Source organism: Notothenia rossii (assembly GCF_949606895.1).
Source record: "Notothenia rossii genome assembly, chromosome: 5".
Lineage (NCBI taxonomy): Eukaryota > Metazoa > Chordata > Actinopteri > Perciformes > Nototheniidae > Notothenia > Notothenia rossii.
In genome coordinates, this window is record NC_136903.1 from 86,620,236 (window position 1) to 86,642,229 (window position 21,994).

Sequence of the window (21,994 nt, forward strand, 5' to 3'; positions counted from 1 at the left end):
TTTCATCTAAAGTAACAGACAGAGAATCAGCACTTTGGAAACAGGGCTGAAACAGAGGGGATTATGGGTAATGCTGCAATGATCTGTTTGGTGTTTCAGCCAATCAGAGACTTGTTTTGTATATATCTGAGAGCTATAAAACAGTGTAATAGGTGACCTTTAACTTTCTCTCTTTTCTGTTAGTCCAACTCCTCAGGTAGAGTGGGTGAAGATGGGTCATCGGCTGCTCCCCTCTAAAGTCATACAGGAGAACCACAAGAAACAGCTGATTGTGCCGAGGGTGGAGCTGGAGGACAGCGGGAAGTACATGTGCAAAGCCAAGAACGATCTGGGAGAGACCGTCCATTACTTCGTGGTGACGGTAGAAGGTAAATACAGTCAGTTGACCTCAGATATTCATTGTCATATCTACACTGTAGCTATTCACAAATCACAATCAAAGCCTTGACTCTTGAGTTGCTAAATGACTCTGGTGTGTTATTTACACTACTACTACTACTACTACTACTACTACTACTACGTTTGAAGTAATTCCACATTTGAATGGTTAGCTGATGATCGACCTTTCAATGTTTAAAGTAGACAATTTTTCAGAATTAGTAGCTCTAACGTCAAAACGTCTCGGTGTCAATCGATGAAGTACAGAAAAGTAGAATTACAATTCTTAAAATACTGCATTCAAGTCCTGCATTTAGAAATGTACTTAGTAAGTAGTAACTAAGACAACAAAATGCAGTCAGCACCGAACCAGAAGTGCAAAATAAGCAGTAAAGTGCAGCAGTGTTATTCAAGGTGTAATCTAAATATATACAACTCACTGAAGTATTCACATTTTGAACAGAAAAGTTGTCTAACTAGTTGGCAAATAAATATAAAAATTCCTTTCTAAATATATCGGAGAGGAGTATAAAGTAGACGAAATGCAAAAAGGTAAGTTAAGTACCTCTGAATTATACTTAAGTACTTGCTTCTTACTTTAAACGTTAAGTGTTCAGTGCCCTGCTTTACTTCCCATCACTGATTAACGTTAGATTAAATGTAATGTACATAAAGAGAATGTTCTGTTAGTAAAAACGGCTGCACTGTTGTAGCTATATAGGATAAAACATAGTGACTAAGGCATTATGTACTTTGAAGTGGAACATTGTCTGAAGCCATTATGCAGGTATTACTTTTCATTCTAACATCCTGTACATATGTATGGTTTCTATGGCTGCGTGCTTGACTGAGCATTGTGTCAGTCGACTCGTGCCTATAGACTGTACCGAGCTGGATGTGCATACACATTACACTCTGAGGATAATCATCTCAGGGATAGAAACCTTTACATAATGTCTATTATGTTCCCACAATGATCCGGGGGAAGCAGCTGAAGTGCCTCTTACTCCTCAATAACCAGACCTGTAAATGTAGCGTTTACCTCAGCAGGGCTCTTATTCAGAATAACATATATCTGCTCCGGTGATGGAGTCCACTCATAATGACTCTCATCCGCTGGGTAATATCCTGCTGATTGTGTCTCCGCAGAGCCTCCGGAGTGGGTGGTGGAGCCGGAGAGTCAGCTCAGTATGATCGGATCAGACGTGCTCATCAAGTGCTCGGCCAGCGGGACGCCCCGCCCCAGGATCACATGGAGGGTGAACGGAGAGCCTCTGCAGGGTCAGTCCACACCACACCATCATTTCAGACTCATTTTACCACTTCAAGCCTCTCTCCTGAGGGCTAATCCGGACGCCTGGGGGTTTGAATGATACAGAATCAGAATCCCTTTATTAGCCCCACAGAGGGGACATGTACGTTGTTACAGCAGAAAAGAGCCAAAGACGGCTTAATGTTACCTAAGAGGCATGCATACAAATTTAAAAGTATTAAAGATACAAACATTATAATTAAAAAAAGTTACACAATTTACAAAATACTCATCCTGTAATAGTTCTAAGGAGTTAGCAGCCAGGTATATATCGCACAGTTATTAACGGCATATATACAGTAATGCACATACAGCACATAGTTAGTTGGTATTTAACAACAAGGAGTGTTCTAGTGTGTGTGTGTGTGTGTGTGTGGGGGGGGGGGGGGTTAGGGTAAAGTAGTGATGTTGTCTTGCTATTCTTGTGAATACAATGGTGGCCAAACATTTAAAGGGATGAATGGATTAACACAATGATAAAATACCCGGAAGTAAAATGAATTATCATGTTGTCTTTATTTCACTTTGGCTGGGCGTAAGGCACACATGTTGGTTTGATTAGATCTTTATTTGGGAAGGGGTGATTTTATCCTCAGCTCCTATATACAGTATTAAGCCCTAAAGCAAGGGTGTCAAACTCAAGGCCCGGGGGCCAAATCCGGCCCGGAACTTCATTTAAGGTGGCCCGCATGTAAAGAATATAACAAGTTTTATTATACGGCTACATGCCACTTTACGGGAGCACGTTGCCCATAAACTACATGTCACAATGCATCTTGTTTTGTGACATGCTCACTGAAGAGACTTGCAATTATTTGCCCTAGACTTCTGCTTTCAGACGTAGTTCATTATGAAGTTATTACCCTATCCGATAATAATCCAATGCACAGGAAATTATGTATTATTTATAATACATTATTTATTATATTTGTATATAGTCTTAAAGTCACAGCCGGCCCTTTGAGTGCAACCATAATTCTGATGTGGCCCGCGATAAAATTGAGTTTGACACCCCCTTCCTTAATGCATTAAAATCACTGTTTTATTTTGGAAATTGAATATTCTCTTGGATTAGAAATGTACGAGAAAAAAAAAGTTTGTGGTTATCTTTAAGGATCCACATTGGTTAACTTCACAAGGTTTGATCAACCTCATGACTCCACAGACGCTCAACCCTAACCCAGTATGGAACGTATTCCCCGTTGTCGTAGTTACTCATGCACTAATGCACTCACCTCATACAGTATAGACCCGATGCACAGCCATGTCTCTTGAAGTGAGATTTCCTATCGTTAAATCTGAGTGCAAGGTATCATTTGATAAGATCATCCACTGCACGCATCGTACAAGGCAAGTTAGGCCATCGGGCTCTCAACAAAAAACATGCTTTTCCCGATATTCTTGAATTTATTTAAATGTTCCCCACTAACTATATGACTTTAATCACAGAAATGATTACATAGTATACCCTTCCCTCTGCTCCATAATTGATTTGTCTTTATCTACAATTGCCTTAATAAGCCTTCGTACATCATTTAGGAGTGGACTGGATAGATAGCCCTGGCTTATTGCCCTTAGAGAGAATGAAATAGACTCAAAGCTAGAAAGTTTATCGGAGAAATTAAAGCTAAGATTGTGAATCCAGTGTGTCCGTCATGTACGTACAGGGTCGCAGCATGTATGGCAATGATCTTAAACAAAATATATGTATTTCACAGATTCCCCTGCAGCCAACAGGAAGGTGTTTGACGACACCATCATGCTCCACAACGCCAAAGAGTCTGACAGCGCCGTGTACCAGTGCGAGGCGTCCAACAAACACGGCACCCTTCTGTCAAACGCAAACATCATGATCATGAGTAAGTGTGTCTCCTCCGTTAGCAGGCATTACTTCACTTTCATCAAGTACAAAAAGGAATCTGTTTTCCACAGCGTTTGTTTCACAGTGTGTGTGAGCAAGTGTCAGACTTTGCAGTGAGTCATCAGGAGACCGCTGACTGATGTGTCGGCGCCAAAGAGCTGCTGCTGATGTTGGCATATGCCCATAAAGCAGCGAGGAGCCCGGGGAAGAAGGCCTGTCTACAGACTCCTTCATTCGGGCTAGCGCTTCTCCCTGTGGAGCAACACGTCTGCCATTTATATGCTAACAAGTTCTCCCTCAATTCCATACTGATTTCAGGGCCATAAGATAAACATGTGTTGCTTTACAAGTTCAGATTATATAGCACCAACGTGTGTGTGGCTTGTTCTCCGTGACACAGGAGTTAATAACGCCGGACGGCCGCTGAATGCTAAGTCCCGGCGGCTGCCTTTGTAAACAATTAGGAGAGACAGAGCCTTTTTTAAAATGGGAGGCTTTGGCTACAACTGATAAGGTGCACACGCTCGGCTCACTCATTGTTTTCTTTGATTTCATTCTTTGGCATTTACTGACAGCCGAGTTGTTTTTTTTAACACAAAGGAGGCGACAATTAACGCGGCGGTGCTGTTCAACCCGGGATTATCTGCCTCGTTCCTTCCTGTTTGTTTTTAAGAATACATTTGCAAACCTGATCTCTCTCTCTCTCTCTCTCTCTCTCATTATTTTAAAACTCCTGAAAGTACCACCGTTAAAGTTTCTCTAACAACGTCTGCTCTTTCCAGATCTGGCCCCCATGGTTTTAACCAAGGAAGGGGAGGAATACACCGCTGTGGAGGGGAAGGGAGCGATGATGCACTGCAATGTCTTCAGCTCTCCCCCTCCTACGATCACATGGTAGGTGTGCTCTCCGTCACGCCAGCAGAGAGCAGTAGATCTCAACGTGGAGCTGCACACAGTCCCTCGGCATGCATCGTGTCTCTTTATTAGTGGCCTGCTGTTTCGTTTAAACCCTGTCGCTCGACATTAAATGTTCTATTCAGCAACTTTTTATTCCTTCTTTGCTGCCACAGCTTGCTGTTTATCCAGTCAGGCTGCTACTGTGTTCATATTTCATTTGGCCTTAAGCGCTTTGAAGCTTTAATGGGGGCTTTTCGGAATGTTTCTCCAGGAGCAGGGACGACTCCCCTGAATCCGTGCAGGGACAGAGGTTTAGCGTTCACGACAACGGGTCGCTGGAGATCTACGGCACGGAGAAGGACGACATGGGACAGTACCAGTGCTTTGCCAAAAACACAGAGGGGTCGTCCGCCCTCAACGCCATGCTCTACGTGAGAGGTAAAAGCTTCACCTGATAAAACGTTTCCATTGGCTCTCAGCCATTACCATGACACTAATACTAAAGTCCCGTATGTGTATTGGGGTTGCAGATGGGGTCCAAAACTAGCAAGCCACATGAATGTCTGGGAGCAAATTGATTTTATAAGCTACACAAATACGGCCAGGATCCGTTGAATTTTACAAAGGCGGGTTCGTTTAGCATGAAACACTTGAAATAAGTTAAAAAAGAAAGTGAGGTCAAAGAAAACTATTTCTGCTCCAAAGTTAGCTCTGATTGAGTCAGACCTAAACATTTCAGATGTGTGCATCTCACTGTCACTTTAATTAATGTACCTTTATTATTCCTGTTTTATTATCTTTGCTTTTAAATGATTTTATAATATGTTTCTTAATGTCTTTCATTTTTGTAAAGCACATCGAATTGCCTTGTTTTGAAAGCTGCTATATGAATAAATGTGCCTTGCCTAATACGCTTCTGCCTTCTGAAAGATCCCACCAGAATAGTGGCGGCCCAGGAGGACCTGCAGGTGTTAGTCGGTACCACGGCCCAGCTGTCGTGCCTCGCGCAGTACGACAAGTCCTTCATCAACGACTTTGAGCTCCTGTGGGAAAAAGACGATATACCAATAACCCTGAACTACACGGAGAACTCAAGGTGGGAACCGAATTATATCTTTTTGTTTTTTTCAGCATTGCAGACCTACGAGTATAACAGTCCTGCAATAAAACACTTAAAGAGCATCTTGCAGGTTTTTTTTTTTTCTACATTTCTGCTTAAACTTGCTTGAAAATTACAATTAAAAAAGTGAATGCAGGATTTGATATGTTTCACGAGACATAAGGGCAGGAATTCAGAGGGAAAGGAGCCATTTTGAGCTCTGCTCTTAAAAACGGCTTTTTTTTAAGGTCATACGTCAAACGCGTCATATTACATCACACAGGGGACACATCTCCGCTCTCTGACCGCGGGTATAGTTAGTAGTTGCGTTGAGTTGAGCGGTTTTGTTTTAGTGAGCTGGTATTTTGTGGTAGTTTTACATTGTATTTTACCATTTGTAATCATGGTGCAGTATTGTGTTTGTGCAGGTTGCACAAATACCAGCCTGTCAGGACATCGAGTCCACAGTAAAAAGGACCGGAGCTAGCGTTAGTTCCTGGGTGCGTTGTGCATCCACCTCCCTGCAGCACATACTCTCCACAGCTTTATCAGGAAACCGTATTACATCTCTCCCCCCCCCCCCCCTTCGCTGCTCTCTCTCTCTCCCCTCCGGTACACGGCACCGTAAGACGTAGTGTGGAGTTGCATTAGGTAACGCTGTGGTGGCTGTACTGCTCCGGCAGTCTCCTTTGTGTTTGTTTGTTTCCCCCTGTCTGTGTTGTTTGTGTGTGCGTGGTGGCTGTCACTCCTGGCTCCCGGCTCAACCTCCACTCACCTGCTGCAATCAGCTGTGCACCCTCCCCGACTACACACCTGCTTTCCATCAAGCCATTTACAACGACATATCAACGGAGGCTCCACAACCTTTCTCCGCCAGATCGTCAAGTATCAGCCGTATCTCGCGTCTCTCCTCCGGTACACAGCACCGTAGTGTGGAGTTGCATTAGGTAACGCGAGATACGGCTGATACTTGCGCATTAGTTTCTGTTATGGATCAGTATCAACAGTCCTGCCAGTAACGTTACTATATTATCAATGCTACTTTAGTTATAGCCTGATATATGATAGCTAACTTTACAATGTTGTGATGTGACGTTAGCTAACATTCTGTAGCTAACGCCGGTTACTCACCAAGACAGCTGCTCAGTTCTCCACTGGTTCTCCTCACACCACAGCTCAATTTCTCTCCAATGGCCGTTATTTCTTATATTATTCATGTTCAACTTCTTCTGTGTCGAAACTAGCATTGGGATCCATGTTTATTAATACGTTACACCGGCCGCTCTACCCCTCGTGTCCCCCGTGTTACGTCACACGCGGGAGGTCACGTGCCGAGGCTTTTTTATGCGGAAGTGAACATTTCTTACAAAAACGACGCCAGATGTCACTGTAGTGTATATTTCTGTATATTTTTTTAAATCTAGTGTATTCATCATTTTCCTACACATTTATTCACAGTTGTCTTTAACCTGGAAGTTGCTCTTTAAACAATCAGATCTGTGTTTTGTTGAGTTGTGAAATCTGTGACTTTAATTTAGGAAACAGTCGTGTTTGTTTGGTTAGTGACTTTAATAGCGTTGTTTTCCCTTTTTGCACTTTTCAGCGTGTTGGCTTTCTACCAGAAGCTGACATTTATTTACATATTAGCCAGTTTTAAGCCACATGTTTAAGTTGGACTTTTTAGATCTTGTTTGTTTTGAACTACATGTTTTAAACAGATGAAGGATTTTTGTCATCAGACAACTGTTCTCAGGCAGAAACACAGATTTATTTTCTACTGCTTTCTTCAGTGTTTCTTTCTCATTTTAAACACCGGGTCTGTTTGTTTTTGAGTGGAGGAAATCTCTGCAGATTGTTCTGACATCAATGAAGGTTAAAGGTGGGGTAGGTAAGTTTGAGAAACCGGCTCGAGATACACTTTGTTATATTCCATGGAATGCTTTTAACATCCCGATAGCAATGAATATCTGAAGTGCTTTCACAAAAAATTCATCTGTGGAAGCCGTGGCGCTGTAAAAAGCATGACCAATCATCTGAGCCGGCCCGGCTAAAGTAACTGGAAGGCCTACCTGCCTGTCAGCCTTCCATCTGTGCACAACCTTATCTCGTGCCCTCATTGGTCATGTGCGCGTTGGAGGAGGGGCTCTGTAAGGAAGTGGCAGATGTATTTTCAAATTCTAGCGCACTCAAGCTGGTTTCTCCAAAATGACCTACCCCACCTTCAAGACAACAACTCCCATAAGCCCACTCTACTTCAGAATGCCCTGAAAACTCCCCCTTTTATCATTTGATGTTTACGGGACCCTTTGTGTCAGAACATCGCATACTGTGTGTTCGGTTTTACTCCCACCGGAAGGGTTGGACAGCACGGGGCGTGACCACTCAGCCTTAGTTTAGGATTTTATTCTTTAAGTTAGTTTCAAAGTTGACTTCCTCCATACAAAGTTAGCTTTTTCTTCTTTCAAATCCATTTTAAGTTCAACCTATCAACCTAAGAGAAAACACATTATAAACAAATAACATAAAGCATACACAACAAAAGTCTCTCATCGTAAACACATATTTAAACCAAACACTCACCGGCTGCCCGTGTGCCCTGTGGCTGATCAAAACATGACTGACAAACATTTCAGTGGCCCTTTTTAAGATGGCTGACGGTCCCTCATCAAATGAGTCCCAAGGGAAGGTTCACTCCCAACTGAGACCTATTTGACATGACAATCTGCACAACTAAACCAGTATATTAATGATTGAAATAAATAAATAGAAAATAAATGAATAAACAACCAAAATTAACTCCACACTGTGTGTTTAATCTCAGCTTGTTTTAATATCCTGTCTCTTATCATTCCTTCCACAGATACTTTGTGGAGAATGGAGTCCTTCAGATCACCAATGTGAGCCACAGGGACCAGGGTCTCTTCACCTGCGTGGCCAGGACCCCGGTGGACCGAGACACCGCCTCAGCGCTGCTCATGGTGTTAGGTGAGCTCACATAAGAACAATATCTGTGCTCCGGGGCCACGGAATCACAGACCCACGGTGCTCCATTTATGTATGAGACATTCATAAAAGGATCGATATGTCAGGAAGCCAAAGCGGAGCATGAACATGCACACCGTGGCTTCATTAGCCCGCTGTCTGACAATCGCCCTTTTGAGATCTATTTGACATTGTAATGTCTGGAAGAACCAGCGGCAGCGATGCAGCTCGTTCCACATCCTCTGGCTCCGAGTCGATTGAACATTTGTTACCACGTTTCTTTAGCTGCGGAAATGTGTCTGTGATTTCTTAACGCCGTGTTGTTGTGATTGTTTTTAGATGTCCCCGATGCTCCTGAGTACTTGGTACTGTCGGACCACAAGAGCAGGAGTGTGAAACTGAAATGGATCCCCGGGGACGATCACAACAGCTCCACCACAGGTAAAGGTGTCCTACATACAGTCCACTGAATATAGTGCCTTCTCACTGAAATGTTTCAAAGGTGCAGGTGTTTTGAAGTGGGGTTGTATAAGGGACTTATCCATAGTCAGTGTGGAAGGTTCCCAGAAGGCATTTACTGCAGTGGAAAGAGACGGCAGCAAATTGTATTTTAGCTAAAAGTAAAAAAAGGCCCCGCCCAAAAAGTTCTGTTGAAGTTTGGATTAGGTTAAATAGGCATCTGCCAATTAGAAGATTGGGCGATTCGGTCCCCAGCCAACGTGATGTCACTGGTTTGATCCCAAGCCCCTGCATTCAATGTCCTTGGGTAAGATACTTAACACCAAATTGCTCAAGTTGGCACGTCTAAGGTATCAAAGTGTAAGTCATCTGCTTTGGTTGAAAGTGTGAGCAAAATGACGTGTAATGTACGCTTAGTTTAGAACATTATCACCGCTTTAGTTTACCCAGAAACGGATACATCACATTTCCGACAGGAATCAGAAGCTGTTATTTAAGCGCTCTTCAAAGCCACCAAACTCTGGACAAAAACACTAATTCTACGTCGCAGAACACAGAGCAGTTGTTGCTGTTCTCCTGCTGCCATTGTTGTTCACATTCTAGTATGTTTCTGTTATGGTGTGATTATTGTGATTCTGGAATAACACGATCTTAACCAATCAACACCAGACCCCCTGTGTTCCTGCAAGGCACAAATTACAGCTTTTTAAAAATTGGGTCTGTTTACTTTGGAGAAAGCATAGATAACAGCTTCAGCTCCCGGTCGATAACGGCTGAATGACAGCAAGGGAAAGCACTGAAAATATCCAGATTTCTAAGGTTACTAAACATGTTTTGCTGCTGCTGTCCACAGCTAGTACTCCTGTCTGCTTCTCAAAATGTGCCAACCACCATCTCCTGTTGGTACTGCTCGGACAATGGATACGTACTTTATACATTTCCACTTCAAAACACCTGAACTATCCCTTTAATCTGACACAACACAGTTTTTGGGCATCATTCAGCTCGCTAATAGATTTTTTTTTTGATACCATCTTGTACAATATGAGTCTATTATTGATTCATCCGAGCGTGAGTTGTGATTAGTCTCCCCTCGGTATACACAGGCCCAGAGCTGAGGTTTGAGGATTCCTCCTGCACAGCTGGTGGTTAGATAAGCAGTCCTCTGGCATGGCAGTGAGGGAGCACGCTGATTGTCTTTCTGCCTGTCAACAGAGTTTATCATCGAGTACGAGGAGAGCCAGTGGGAGCCCGGAAGCTGGAAGGAGCTGCTCCGGATACCTGGGAACCACAACTCTGCCGTGGCCAAACTCCAAGGGCACGTCGACTATCGCTTCAGGGTGTCCGGAGTTAACGATATGGGGAGGGGGCGTCCCAGCGAGCCCACGGAGAGATACAAAACCCAGGCCACAGGTCTGAGGCTCTCATTGTTTTTATTATCTATTTTTTAATACAATTTAGGGGTGCAACAACTAATCGATTAAAATCGATGACCAAATGAGTTGCCAACTAATTCAGTCGTGGATTCGTTGTTGACGTCATCACGTGTGTTTTACGTGCCGTTAAACTCCAACGTTATCGTTCTTTTTATCGGTACTGGAGACAGTTAAAAAATATATGTCATGTATGTATTATTGCTACAAAAACATTATATCGCAGTCTTAGATTCGCCAACTCGTTTCTAACATGCAAAAAGACAAAAGAATGCGTCTGGTGTATTTTCGATCTTTCCAATCCAGACGAGATCTCTCTCTCTCTCGTCTGTGTGCGAGGGGGCGGGTCAGTTTACACACATGCAGCTGCTACATGCAGCAACACACGGCGGGGATGGCGGAGAGAAGGCGCTCCGAGGTGTGGTTAAATGTTACCCGTCTCGATGTGGACAATGCTCGTTGCCAATAGTGCAATACGAGTTTAGCATGCAAGGGCGGTAACACGAGCAATTCGTCTAAACATTTAGCAAAAGTGCTCCACATCCAGACGGAGGAATGCACCGGGTTCCACTGTCTTTCTAGCAGCTCTGTAGCCCCCCCCCATCCACGAGTAACGTTTCCACGTCAGCAACACACGGAGTTAACTCCATTATACAAACATGGGTTAATGATTAGAGGTAACTGAGTTATTTATTTTGTTAAAGTTTTAGATATTCTGTTTACAGTTCTGTCATCAGATTATTTAATACGAATTGTTTCTTTTGATGTGAAACATTATTTATTTAATTTAAATAAAAAGCAATGTTAATTTTGTTCACAATTAGTTTAGTTAATTTAATAATATATGTATTTTTGAATCAAGTATTCATCTTTATTGTCTTCATTGTTAGTTCGCACATGCCTAAAACTTTTTTTTTTGGTGCAAGGCATAATAGTCCGAATAGTCGATTAATCGATTATCAAATTACTCGTTTGTTGCAGCCCTAATACAATTATAAAATAACAGTAATAACAATCATTAGACTAAAAAATGAAAACAGTCAATAGGATCGCTTCAACACTTCAGATAACTAGGTTGAAAGCTCAACAAAAAAACAACCAGTGAATTCAGATCACTCGTTGAGTTTTTAAAACAAGTATTGTATTTATTATCTCTGGACTAGTTTCATCAGGAACAATTTTGGGAGAGGTAAATGTAAAATCAATATTGTGTTGCTTCAGCCAATTCTGAATCTTGGACCACAGTCTTTCACCGAGGCTTTCATTAGTTGTCATACTTTTTGATAAGGTCCTTCAAGGCCACTCGAGCTGCGCCCCTGTGAACTCTTCAAAAGACTCAGACCTGCTACATAATTGATTCCACCCTCGTTGAAACTCTCCTCTCTCGTGCGCACATTTCACCCCAAGATTTCTTCCATTAACAAAAGCGACAAAATCCATACTCCTTTTGTTCTGCAGCTCCCGACAAGAACCCTGAAAATGTCAAAATCGAAGGTCATTTGCCACATGAAATGGATATCAACTGGGAGGTAAGAAAAGCACTCTGGTCTTTTATTATTCTCTTACTGACAATTCTGTTATGTCAGCTACCTTTAAGCAGTGTATAATTCAAATCTGATACGGCTTTTGAAGTTTGGAACAAAGATGAAGTTGTATCAATGTTTCATGAGCAATTACCAATTCCTCATTTCATAATTTAATTTATTAGAAATGGCCCTCTTTAGATTTTTCCTTTCTGCGATTGAGATCTTGAGAAAAGACATTTTCTGGGATCACTTTCCATTGAAATCAACTCCATTTTCTTTTTATTAGAAAGAGAAAGGGAGCTATGAAAAGGGTTTATTTTCTTTTAACAAGTACAGTAATATATTCAACATTATTGAAAAAAGATGAATCACTCCTCCGACTTATCATCTGGTTGCCCTGTCGGGGTAAAGTAGTCCCCGAATCCTGCATTCATGAGCTCTCCCACTGTTAATGATATGCTTTTGAGAATAATGGCGTCCCATTCTATTCTCCACTTCTGTGAGGAGATCAATCTTTTCATCTACGATGTCTTAGCAAGCCATGTCTCAAAGAAAAGCCCTTCTGCTAGACCGGGTCAGCTGTTCCATTGTTTTATTAGATAATGGGATAAAACTCTGCTTTCAGTTCACTGGGCTAGCTCGAATCCCCTGGAGGACATAGAAGGAGCATCTGTAACTGGAAGTCTCTATAAAGCACTTCACACCATTGCTTTATTTCACGTACCTTTTCTCCCCTCAGCCCTTGCTACCCATTCAGCACAACGGTCCGGGTTTGGAGTACGAGGTTTTCTACAAGAGACAAGGGGTGGAGGAGGACTGGAAGAAACACACGGTGAAGAGACACTCGTTTGTGGTGATGAACACCCCCACCTTCGTGCCCTACGAGATCAAGATCCAAGCCAGGAACAATCAGGGCCGGGCCCCCGAGCCCAAGATAGTGTCCGGATACTCAGGAGAGGACTGTGAGTCGTGAGCTTTGTTCACCTAGAAACATAGTATAAAATGGCATTTAGCGTAATGTAGCTACAACTGGCATCAGAAAGACTTCCCCTAGAAAAACTCTCTCTTGAGGGAACTTTGGGAATTTGGCCTTTGCAGACCATTTACATGCACGACACCCTACAGCAGGGGTGTCAAACTCAAGGCCCGGGGGCCAAATCCGGCCCGCGACTGCATGTTATGTGGCCCCACAAGAGCTTGCAAAAAATATAATATATTTATTATAAGGTTACATGCTACTTTACAGAAGCACGTTGCCCATAAACGACATGTCCCACAATGCATCTCAAATTTGACTTTTTGACAAAATATGCTTTTTTCTCAAACATTACATTTTTCTTTGGAAAATTCACTTCTCTTTTTCAAAATGTCACTTTTTTTTTGTTGTTTCTCCAGCATTCAACATTTCTTTTAAAATCGTATTGTGACATGCTCACTGAAGAGACTTGCAATTATTTGCCATAGGCTTCTGACGTAGTTAATTATGAAGTTATTACCCTATCTGATAATAATCCAATACAGAGGCAATAATGTATTATAAAACATTATTTTATATATATTCAATATTTATATATGTATTTTTATATAGTCTTAAAGTTACAACCGGCCCTTTGAGGGCAACCATCATGCTGATGTGGCCCGTGATAAGATTGAGTTTGACTCCCCTGCCCTACAGTATATAACACCCTAGCACAATAGGCCCTCTTTAAGGCCGTATTGTGTTGCTTTTTCAGTTGGAGATGATCCTGGTGGATAAAACCAAACGGTGATGTGATTGTAGTTCTGAATTTGGCTCTGTCCTAGTTTTAAAAACCGTACTTTATATGATTTTATACAGAAAAAAAAGGTTTTAAATGTCTTAGCTTATTCTTCTGCGTAACTCAAATGGACTCGGGGACATAAAATAGGACAGAGACTTACTGTATTTCCTGTGTTCAGCTTCCTTCTGGACTTGCCCCAAGGAAGTCAAATCAGGTCATGACCCCTCCTTATTGTGTCCTCATGTCAAACGTGGTGCTACAACCAGTATCCCACCCTTTAGACCAATAGTTGTATTAGCTTGTGTGACTGTCTGTAGAGCTCATTGATATGAACCCCAAACAGGTGCTTTTGTAAATAGATGATCCGTTATATTGACAGTAGTGAATACCTAAAACTGTTTCCTCAAAGCTCTGTTTTTCCTCGACTGCAGATTCTATAACGTGTGTTGTCTTCTACAGTTCCCTCTGCTGCACCTAAGAATGTATCCGTGGAGGTGATGAACAGCTCGGTGGTCAAGGTTAGCTGGACGCGTGTACACAAGGACACGCTACACGGACATCTGGGAGGCTACAGGGTAATACCTCAAAAACAGACCTTTGCTTTTCGACACGGCTTAAAAGCAGCTGCCCTGACCTCGCTCCAAACGCTTGCTCCCCTCACCGCTCTCTGTCTCCTTTACTCGTCCAGCCGAGAGAGAAAAACAACTCATTTTGCATTCCCTCACACGTCTCTGTGCGTCTCTTTCCAGGTAAACTGGTGGCGTATGCGAAGCCTGGCCGACTTTAAGAAAAAACACGGAGACAAACAGACGCTGGTGTTCCCAGGGGACCGAAACGACGGCGTGTTGCCGGGACTGACGCCTTTCTCCGAGTACAGCCTCATCGTCATGACCTTCAACGGGCGGGGCAACGGCCCGGGCAGCCATCTCCACAACTTCAAAACCCCAGAGGGAGGTAAGGATTGTGGAATAAACCGCATGGAGTGTATTGATTCACAACTACTGAAGGGAAAATCTAATAATAGCCAAGGGATCTGGGCTGCAGAGTTCGACGGCTCACTGTTTGTCTTATGGCTTCTTTCGCCCCCACAGTCCCGGAGAAAAATCCTGTTTTCGGGGTCACGGATGTTCAGAAGCACACCGCGTCCCTGGCGTGGGCCGCGCCCTCGGAGCCTAATGGGATTCTCACCGGGTACCTCCTCGAGTATCAGCTCAGTACGTATCCCTACGCCTCACGCTCAGCTCACTTAGATAGATAGTGTCGCCCCTGTGGTTTTCACTTGTGTTAAAAGTGTTTACATTCCCGCGTCCCTTTCCAGCCCTTGATAAACTGAGTGTAAACAAAACACTCAGGCCATATGTTTCCATTTGGAACTGCATATGAAAGACTTACAAGAGCCCCACGACAATTATATTTAGATTAAGAGAGATGTGTATTTATTTTCTCTCTTTATCACAACACACATAGGAAAGTGCACCTGCAGGTCAGTCTTTATGATGACTGAAAGTGGATAGAGAATCAGAAATAGTGTCCCTGGAGCCAATACCGAGTAAGGGCTGACATCCTAGCACATTTCAGCACAATGCACTACAGTACCATAATACAGTCGTATACATTTAATATCCAGACTGACACTTCTCCCTTCTAATATGTTCATTAAAGGGTCCCAAAAACCTGGTATATTAGCTTGTATTATCCTACGGGGACTCGATGAGTTTCTTAGGGACTAGTCCCCACCTCACATGAAAGATGAATGGTTTAGCAGTTATTTTGCTCTGTGTTTTTTTGGTAGGTTTTGTCCTAAGGGATTGGTTTCACATGTAATCATAATTTGACTGTTAAAATAAGATAAATAATAATATTGTACATACAAAAAATCTGGGATAAGACGGAGGGATCGGACCAAGTATACCAAATTGGTCTGTATGGACAAGTAAAGTCTATTTCTACATTTCGTAATAGCAAGAAGTAGAGACTGAATTCCACTGTTTTCCAGCTTTGCAACAAAACTTGATGTTTTAAGCTAAGTCAGGATAGTTGGAACAATCCAATATCACATGGAGTCTGCCAGGGATTATCTCTGCTGCACAAATTAAAAACAGTCTCACTATGTTAAACACACAGCCTCTACATCCATATTACATCTTATTGTTTTGATACAGACACGTACTTACAGTACAGGAGTGTATTGATACAAGCAGGGTTTCCGCGGGGTCTTAAATAAAAAGTATTAAAAGTTGATAAATCAATTTAGCGAAAATGAAGGCTATTAAAAAGTATTAAAGGGCATTTTCCAAGGTATTACATTTTGTAGCTTGTTTTCAATAAGTATATCAATTGTCCAAAGAGGTTGTATTCTACAGTCTGCCTGAATGTAATCATTGCGTAGGTGTGTAGTGTGATTCTGTGTACTTTATTTATGGCATCCCGTTGGATTGGACGTCATCTGAACAGGACATCGCACGCTCACTGCTTGATAGCACGCAAAGGTCCGTTTACGCTGGTTGCCAAGCAACATCGTTATGGGGAAATGCAAGTTAGCGTCCAAATGGTTGGAAGATAAGGAGGAAGGACAATCAATACTGTATATAGTAAATGTGAGGTGAAGTGTGTCACCAAGGTAACCGGTTAAAACTCAAAGTGGCCATGAGGTCTTAAAATGTGGGGAAAGGGTCTTGAAAGGTTTTACATTTGACTTCAGGATTCCTACATATACCCTGTACAAGGTAGGAAGAGGATCATGGTGATTGTCTAACCCATGATCCTCAGCGAGAGAAGGAAAATCATTGTGCCGCTCTAATAGGGCCGGGGGTCACGTTGAGATCAGAGAGTGTGTATAGGAGACATGTCAGGGTGATGTCTGCCGGCCTGCGTGTCACCATCAGAGCTCTGAGAGTGCTGACTGAGGCCAACGTGTCACTGTCTGTTACGCTCCAGCTTTACTGACCTCATCCTGTCCGCAGGGGACATCGCCCCCGTACCTCACAGTCCCAGGGGGGATACCGTTAGTGCAGACACGCATGCAAACACTCCATCGTCCTTAAACAAAAGTCATAACCGAACTCCCAACATCGACGCAGTGCCGCATTTCCCGCCTAATTGGCTTTGATTTGGTGACTGCGAAAGAGGGCCATACAGTATTTCAAGAGAGGACGTTTTCATCGTACCACGGCAATAAAGCTGATGGGCTCTTTCGAAGTGTGACCTTTTTTTTTCTTTTTAAGTCCCCTTGAGGGAAGTCATGTGTGAAATGTGGAGGATAATGTAGCCAGCTGTCAGCGTATCATCAGCGACACAAAGGGAATCTGGAGCTCGGGCACAGCTGTTTGAGGGCGACGCCCATCTCCAGCGCAGCCTGAAACAGCTTCACGTCTCACGGGTTTTCACAGGAGGGCCTGTTGGAACATCGTTTACCACACCGAGCATGCAGGAACACTGGGGCGTTTAAAATGTTTAACTAGCCTGCTTTGAAGTGGCACATTTCCCTGAGTGAAACCTTTTGATCATTGTATCAAGGTGATATCAAAGTGGATGAGTGATTTATCAGTACACGAGCCTGTTAAGTACGGAAACCCTGAGAGGCAAGTGGGACGGAAAAAAAATCTATTTTCAGCTTTTTCTAAAATGCTTTGTTTTCCCTCTCTTTTTGTGCCGGGATAATCTTCATAATGTTTCTTTAATCTTTAATCAATATATTTTAAATTGAAAAATATAGCTTTGGCAAGTTGATAGATTTAAATTTTTGGTCAGGATCATTTTTTTTTATGTTTTGTTTCTGCAATAATTATTTTGGTCTCAAGACTCTGAAATGCAACACTACCCCATGTGTTCGTGCTAATACGATAAACTGTATATGCCGTGTGTTCAGAATTTAAAGAGAAATGAAATCCACCTGGAAGATTAAGGGGGAAAAGTAAGATAGAAACATTATCCTGACACAACCTTTTTTTTTACTTTTTTTTATTTTAAGGAACTTGGAAAGATAATCCTGGCAAAAAAAATTTCACCTTTTTTTCATTCATAAACCCAGGAGAGAAACAAATGAGATCAGATATACAAAATAGATCACCGGACTTGTTTTCCATGCTTTCCTCTCCGTACTCGTGGAGGAATATCAAGTAAATGTGGACATGGTACAGGTTTCCTCGAGCAGTACATTTTGCTTCCTTCTTTGTGAACTCATACAGAACGTTCTGTCAGTATTCTTTTTTCTAAATCACTGAATACATTTCTGAATGTAAAGCCTGTAGGTATCTCAACGTTCCTCTGAGCAGTGAGTGGGAGGCATGGTCACACTGCCTTAAAGAGCTGCTAACCCTCTCCAAAACCTGGGGCCGAGTCGGCAAGGAGACAAAACATCTAATAGCCTGCCTCTCAGCAAGCTAGTCACACCACTCCACAAATATAACTGTGTCACTAAGGTGAGGAGAAGGACTAACAACACATACGTCCTGTTGGTTCAGATAAGTTTACAGCAGTGTTTGTTGCTTTGTGGCAGAGCCAGAAGCTATTTCAATTCTAAAGTATTTTCCCATTTACCTTGTCCTTTTACTATATTCTCAGATATGTTTGTTGATTTGTGAAGCCCTCTGAGACAAATGGGTTTTGTGATATTGGGTATGATATATAAATACATTTGAATTGAATTAAAGTAGCCATTACACTAACCCTTTACACTTGTGCAAATATATTCTAAAACTCTTAAAGAATTCACATGAGGATTATTTTACTTGATTTTAGTGAGAATCCTTTCGCTAATCCCGCTAAAGCCGTCTAGCATCGTGGTCACAACAACGGCTATCACCACTCAAATCTGGAAAAGGACAGAGAGGATGCATTACATTACATTATTATTACATGTTAGTAATAATGTTACATTCTCAATACTGTGGACAATCCCCACAGGAGCAATTTGGCGTGAAGGGACACAACGCCATGCTGACTGCAGTGGGGTTTGAACCTGTTCCCAACACCAAGGCTCTATCCACTGCGCCACACGCCTCCCATGTCACACCGATGAGACAAATGAGAAGCGCTGGATCCATATTTATGGCGAAAAGTGCACTTATCTACAAGAGAGGGAGATAAAAATGACCTTGCATTCATTTTGTTTTGTGTTCCCATTTGAGCTGAACTCATGAGGCAAACTGTGAGGTCGTTCTCAGATTTCAGCGTTGCTAACTCTTGGTCTGTTTCACACTAACCAAGGCCAAACATATTTAGCCCAGCAGGGCCGAAGAATATTTGGAAACGTTGTTGTCGTTGAAGTCAGGAGGAAGAGCCAAAGTCTACGGCCTTCAGCCAGTTCTCCATAAGATCACATGCTCCATCTGTCGAGCCCGAGTGTGTCCAGATTACTGAGCGACTTTCCATCCATGGGGCAGGATCGTGAAGCTCTGTGGCCTCTCCTCTGGAGGTGAATTATGCAATGTAGGCTGTGGCAATTTAACGTTTTTGGCCCTGGAAACAAAACAAGAACAACATAAAAATAATAATAATTGAGATTTCTGATAGCAGTGGGTGGTGTCGGTGGTAAAAAGAGAAGCAGACCAATACATTCTTGTCATTGTTCCGGTTGCCCCCTACCAGAGAGACGTAGCACCTCTTTCACAGCAAAGGTCACCCGAGCACCCGCTGCGTTTGTTTTTGTAACTAACAAAATAAATGCCACCTCCCTACCCACTGTGCTGCTTTACCTGGTGGAAAAATGAGATCCCATCACAGTGACAACACTAATCCATTCAAGTTGTGATTGTACAGGACCCAATCTGTTTGTTTCTGTTGAATACAAACTACATTATAAAAGACGTATTTAGCCAAACAAGAAAAGTTTTCTTTCGCTAACGGCCATAACAAACAGATGGGCACAATTACGTGAGTCTGGCATTGCAAAAAAACTAGAAGACATTTCAATATCACAGGCAAAGTGATCATTTGTGAGCTTCAAGTAAAGAGAGACCAGTGTAAAACAGCTCAGTGTTTCAAAGTAGATCACAAAGTTACTAGTACTTCAAATATTGTAAAAATATGTATAACCTAACCCTAACCTGATGTCAGTAGGAATTCTGGGACTTGTAAAATGAAACAGCCTAGTATTTATTTCCTTTTCAAATACTACAAGAGCTATATCCAGCACTACTAATAAAGGGATGTCTGTCATATTATCATGACGTTCTCCATTTCCATAGATTGTACAAATAGGTGTGTTCCTAATTGTTCTAGCAACATCTCTCATATGCATGCTGCCTAGAGCTAATACACAACAATTATCCACACCAATGAAAGTAATTGTAATTGCTCTTCACAGCCTTACGGCCCGTCCCCACAGCGGCATGCATTGAAAGCTTCACAATTCACTTTGAATGGGATGACGTCATTTTTCGCCGAACTGCATTGTGGGAAGCGACACAAAGCTTTGCTGGCGTGGCTCGCTGCAAAAGTTGAGCAATGTTCAACTTTTGATGCCTTGGCAGACGCGTCAGCCAATTGAATCGTATGCCAGTAAAAGCTCTAGCCAATCAAACCGCTGCTTGTGTGTCAGGGGCGGGAGATTCATGTGATTGCTTGTTGGTCGAGTTTCAAACACGCCTACCGGCAAGCTTCAACGCACGCCGCTGTGTGGACGGGCCGCCACTTTCCACCTTTAGTTGCATTCCCAAAATGTACATTACGTTACATTTAGCTGACATCCAAAGCAACTACAATTACCAATTACAGGGACATTCTGCCCGGAGTAACTAAGGGCCTTGCTCACTGGTGGTGGTGTTCCAGATGGGATTTGAACTCACAACCCTCCGATCTTCAGCCCCAACCTCACTATCCGTTAGACCACCACTACCCACAAAATCAATCTGCGTACCGTTGAAACATTAGAGTTGTTACTTTTTAAGCACACAATGAATGCCATGTGCTGCGTGGTCGATGACTGTCAGGCATCGGTGATGGACGGCGGCTAATAGGCGCTCCCTTAAGTGACAAAGGAAAATAATTGAAAGCGATTAGCCTTCCTTATTACACTGTAAGAACAGGTATTCAGACTTTAAACGTTTGTCTTGTACTTTTACTGGTTCGCGTGTACATGCAAAGGAGCCACTCTCTTATTCCATGTACATTTTATGTAAGGCAGGATACCCCTTACATACATACAGATAGTTACTGTGTCATTTGCACATCTACATCAGAGCATTAGTCTAAGGCTACACAATTAGTTAAAACTTTAAATCGAAATTGCAGGTTGGACTAACTCATTACATATTGTCATATTGAACAACTCATTTGTTTGGTTACGTGGTAATATATGTTTTTCAATGATAATGAGAATAATAATGCAAAAAAGTATTAACTCATCCAACATCAGGAATCATATCGCAATTGATATATCAGCTAAAACAAAAACGATTATATATTTTTTTAATCGTGCAGCCCTTTAGCAATACCTCTTTTCTAGTGCGGTCAGTGGATTTAAAAATTGATTCACGTTGGTCACACACATCTGTTATTAATCATGACTAATCAAAGAACATTTGTCATGGATTAGTGATGGTTCTTACTGACGTCCAATGGTCTTGACTCAATGCAATAGGTGTAGTTTGAGCCAATTCCTCTGCTTTCTTTTCCTTTTCACTCCTATGCAATTAAGTTTGTCTTTTGTTATATTTAATAAAGTAATAAAGAAAGTCATATACAAGTGAAATCGATCCCAAATGTAGGAACAGAGCTACTTCATCCTCAGAGGATAGAACAGTTCTGCACCCCGAACACAGCTCACAGTCACACTATATAGTAGAGAGAAAAGCCAACTGGTCCCACCCTTAGGCAATCAGACTATATGCAGGGGTGCACACAACTTTCTCAGTGAGGTACTCAGATGAGTACCTGGAGTTAGTGTTTGGTACTCCGACTTCTGGCTCCCCTCAAAGTTTCCATGAAGCCCTCTATATCGCGAATGTCAGGGGGGGAGGGGGGGGGGGCGGGTAGTGGAGTATGAAGCCCCCTATGTATCGCGAATGTCAAGGTACCTGCGTACCACTTATGTGCACCCCTGACTATATGTTTTAAATCAGTGCTTCTCAAAGTGTGGTCCGCGGACCACTGGTGGTCTGTGAGCGCCCCCTAGTGGTCCGTGAGTATATTGGTAACATTTCACATTTGAAATAGATAAATAAAAGTTTTCCGCACTCTCGCGGGAATATCTCCGCAATGGAGTGAGGTTAAGTTTCACTTTCTATTGCATGATATAGCCCAGCGCAACACCTTCATTGCACATGTTGCCACTTGTTTGTACCAT

At 42.4% G+C, this 21,994-nt stretch overlaps 1 protein-coding gene across 5 annotated transcripts in view; it reads left to right on the plus strand.

Moving 5' to 3' along the window:
• chl1b (cell adhesion molecule L1-like b) overlaps positions 1–21,994 on the plus strand; it is a 94,812-nt gene that overhangs the window by 53,613 nt on the left and 19,205 nt on the right. For all 5 annotated transcript variants that reach the window (XM_079683838.1, XM_079683841.1, XM_079683839.1 and 2 more), the window contains 14 exons: positions 184–368; positions 1,528–1,659; positions 3,409–3,549; positions 4,334–4,445; positions 4,720–4,886; positions 5,379–5,544; positions 8,408–8,532; positions 8,869–8,970; positions 10,204–10,401; positions 11,880–11,950; positions 12,687–12,909; positions 14,167–14,282; positions 14,457–14,661; positions 14,799–14,921. In XM_079683838.1, coding sequence (XP_079539964.1) covers positions 184–368; positions 1,528–1,659; positions 3,409–3,549; positions 4,334–4,445; positions 4,720–4,886; positions 5,379–5,544; positions 8,408–8,532; positions 8,869–8,970; positions 10,204–10,401; positions 11,880–11,950; positions 12,687–12,909; positions 14,167–14,282; positions 14,457–14,661; positions 14,799–14,921 — 2,066 coding nt within the window. The remainder of the gene's footprint in view (positions 1–183; positions 369–1,527; positions 1,660–3,408; positions 3,550–4,333; positions 4,446–4,719; positions 4,887–5,378; positions 5,545–8,407; positions 8,533–8,868; positions 8,971–10,203; positions 10,402–11,879; positions 11,951–12,686; positions 12,910–14,166; positions 14,283–14,456; positions 14,662–14,798; positions 14,922–21,994) is intronic.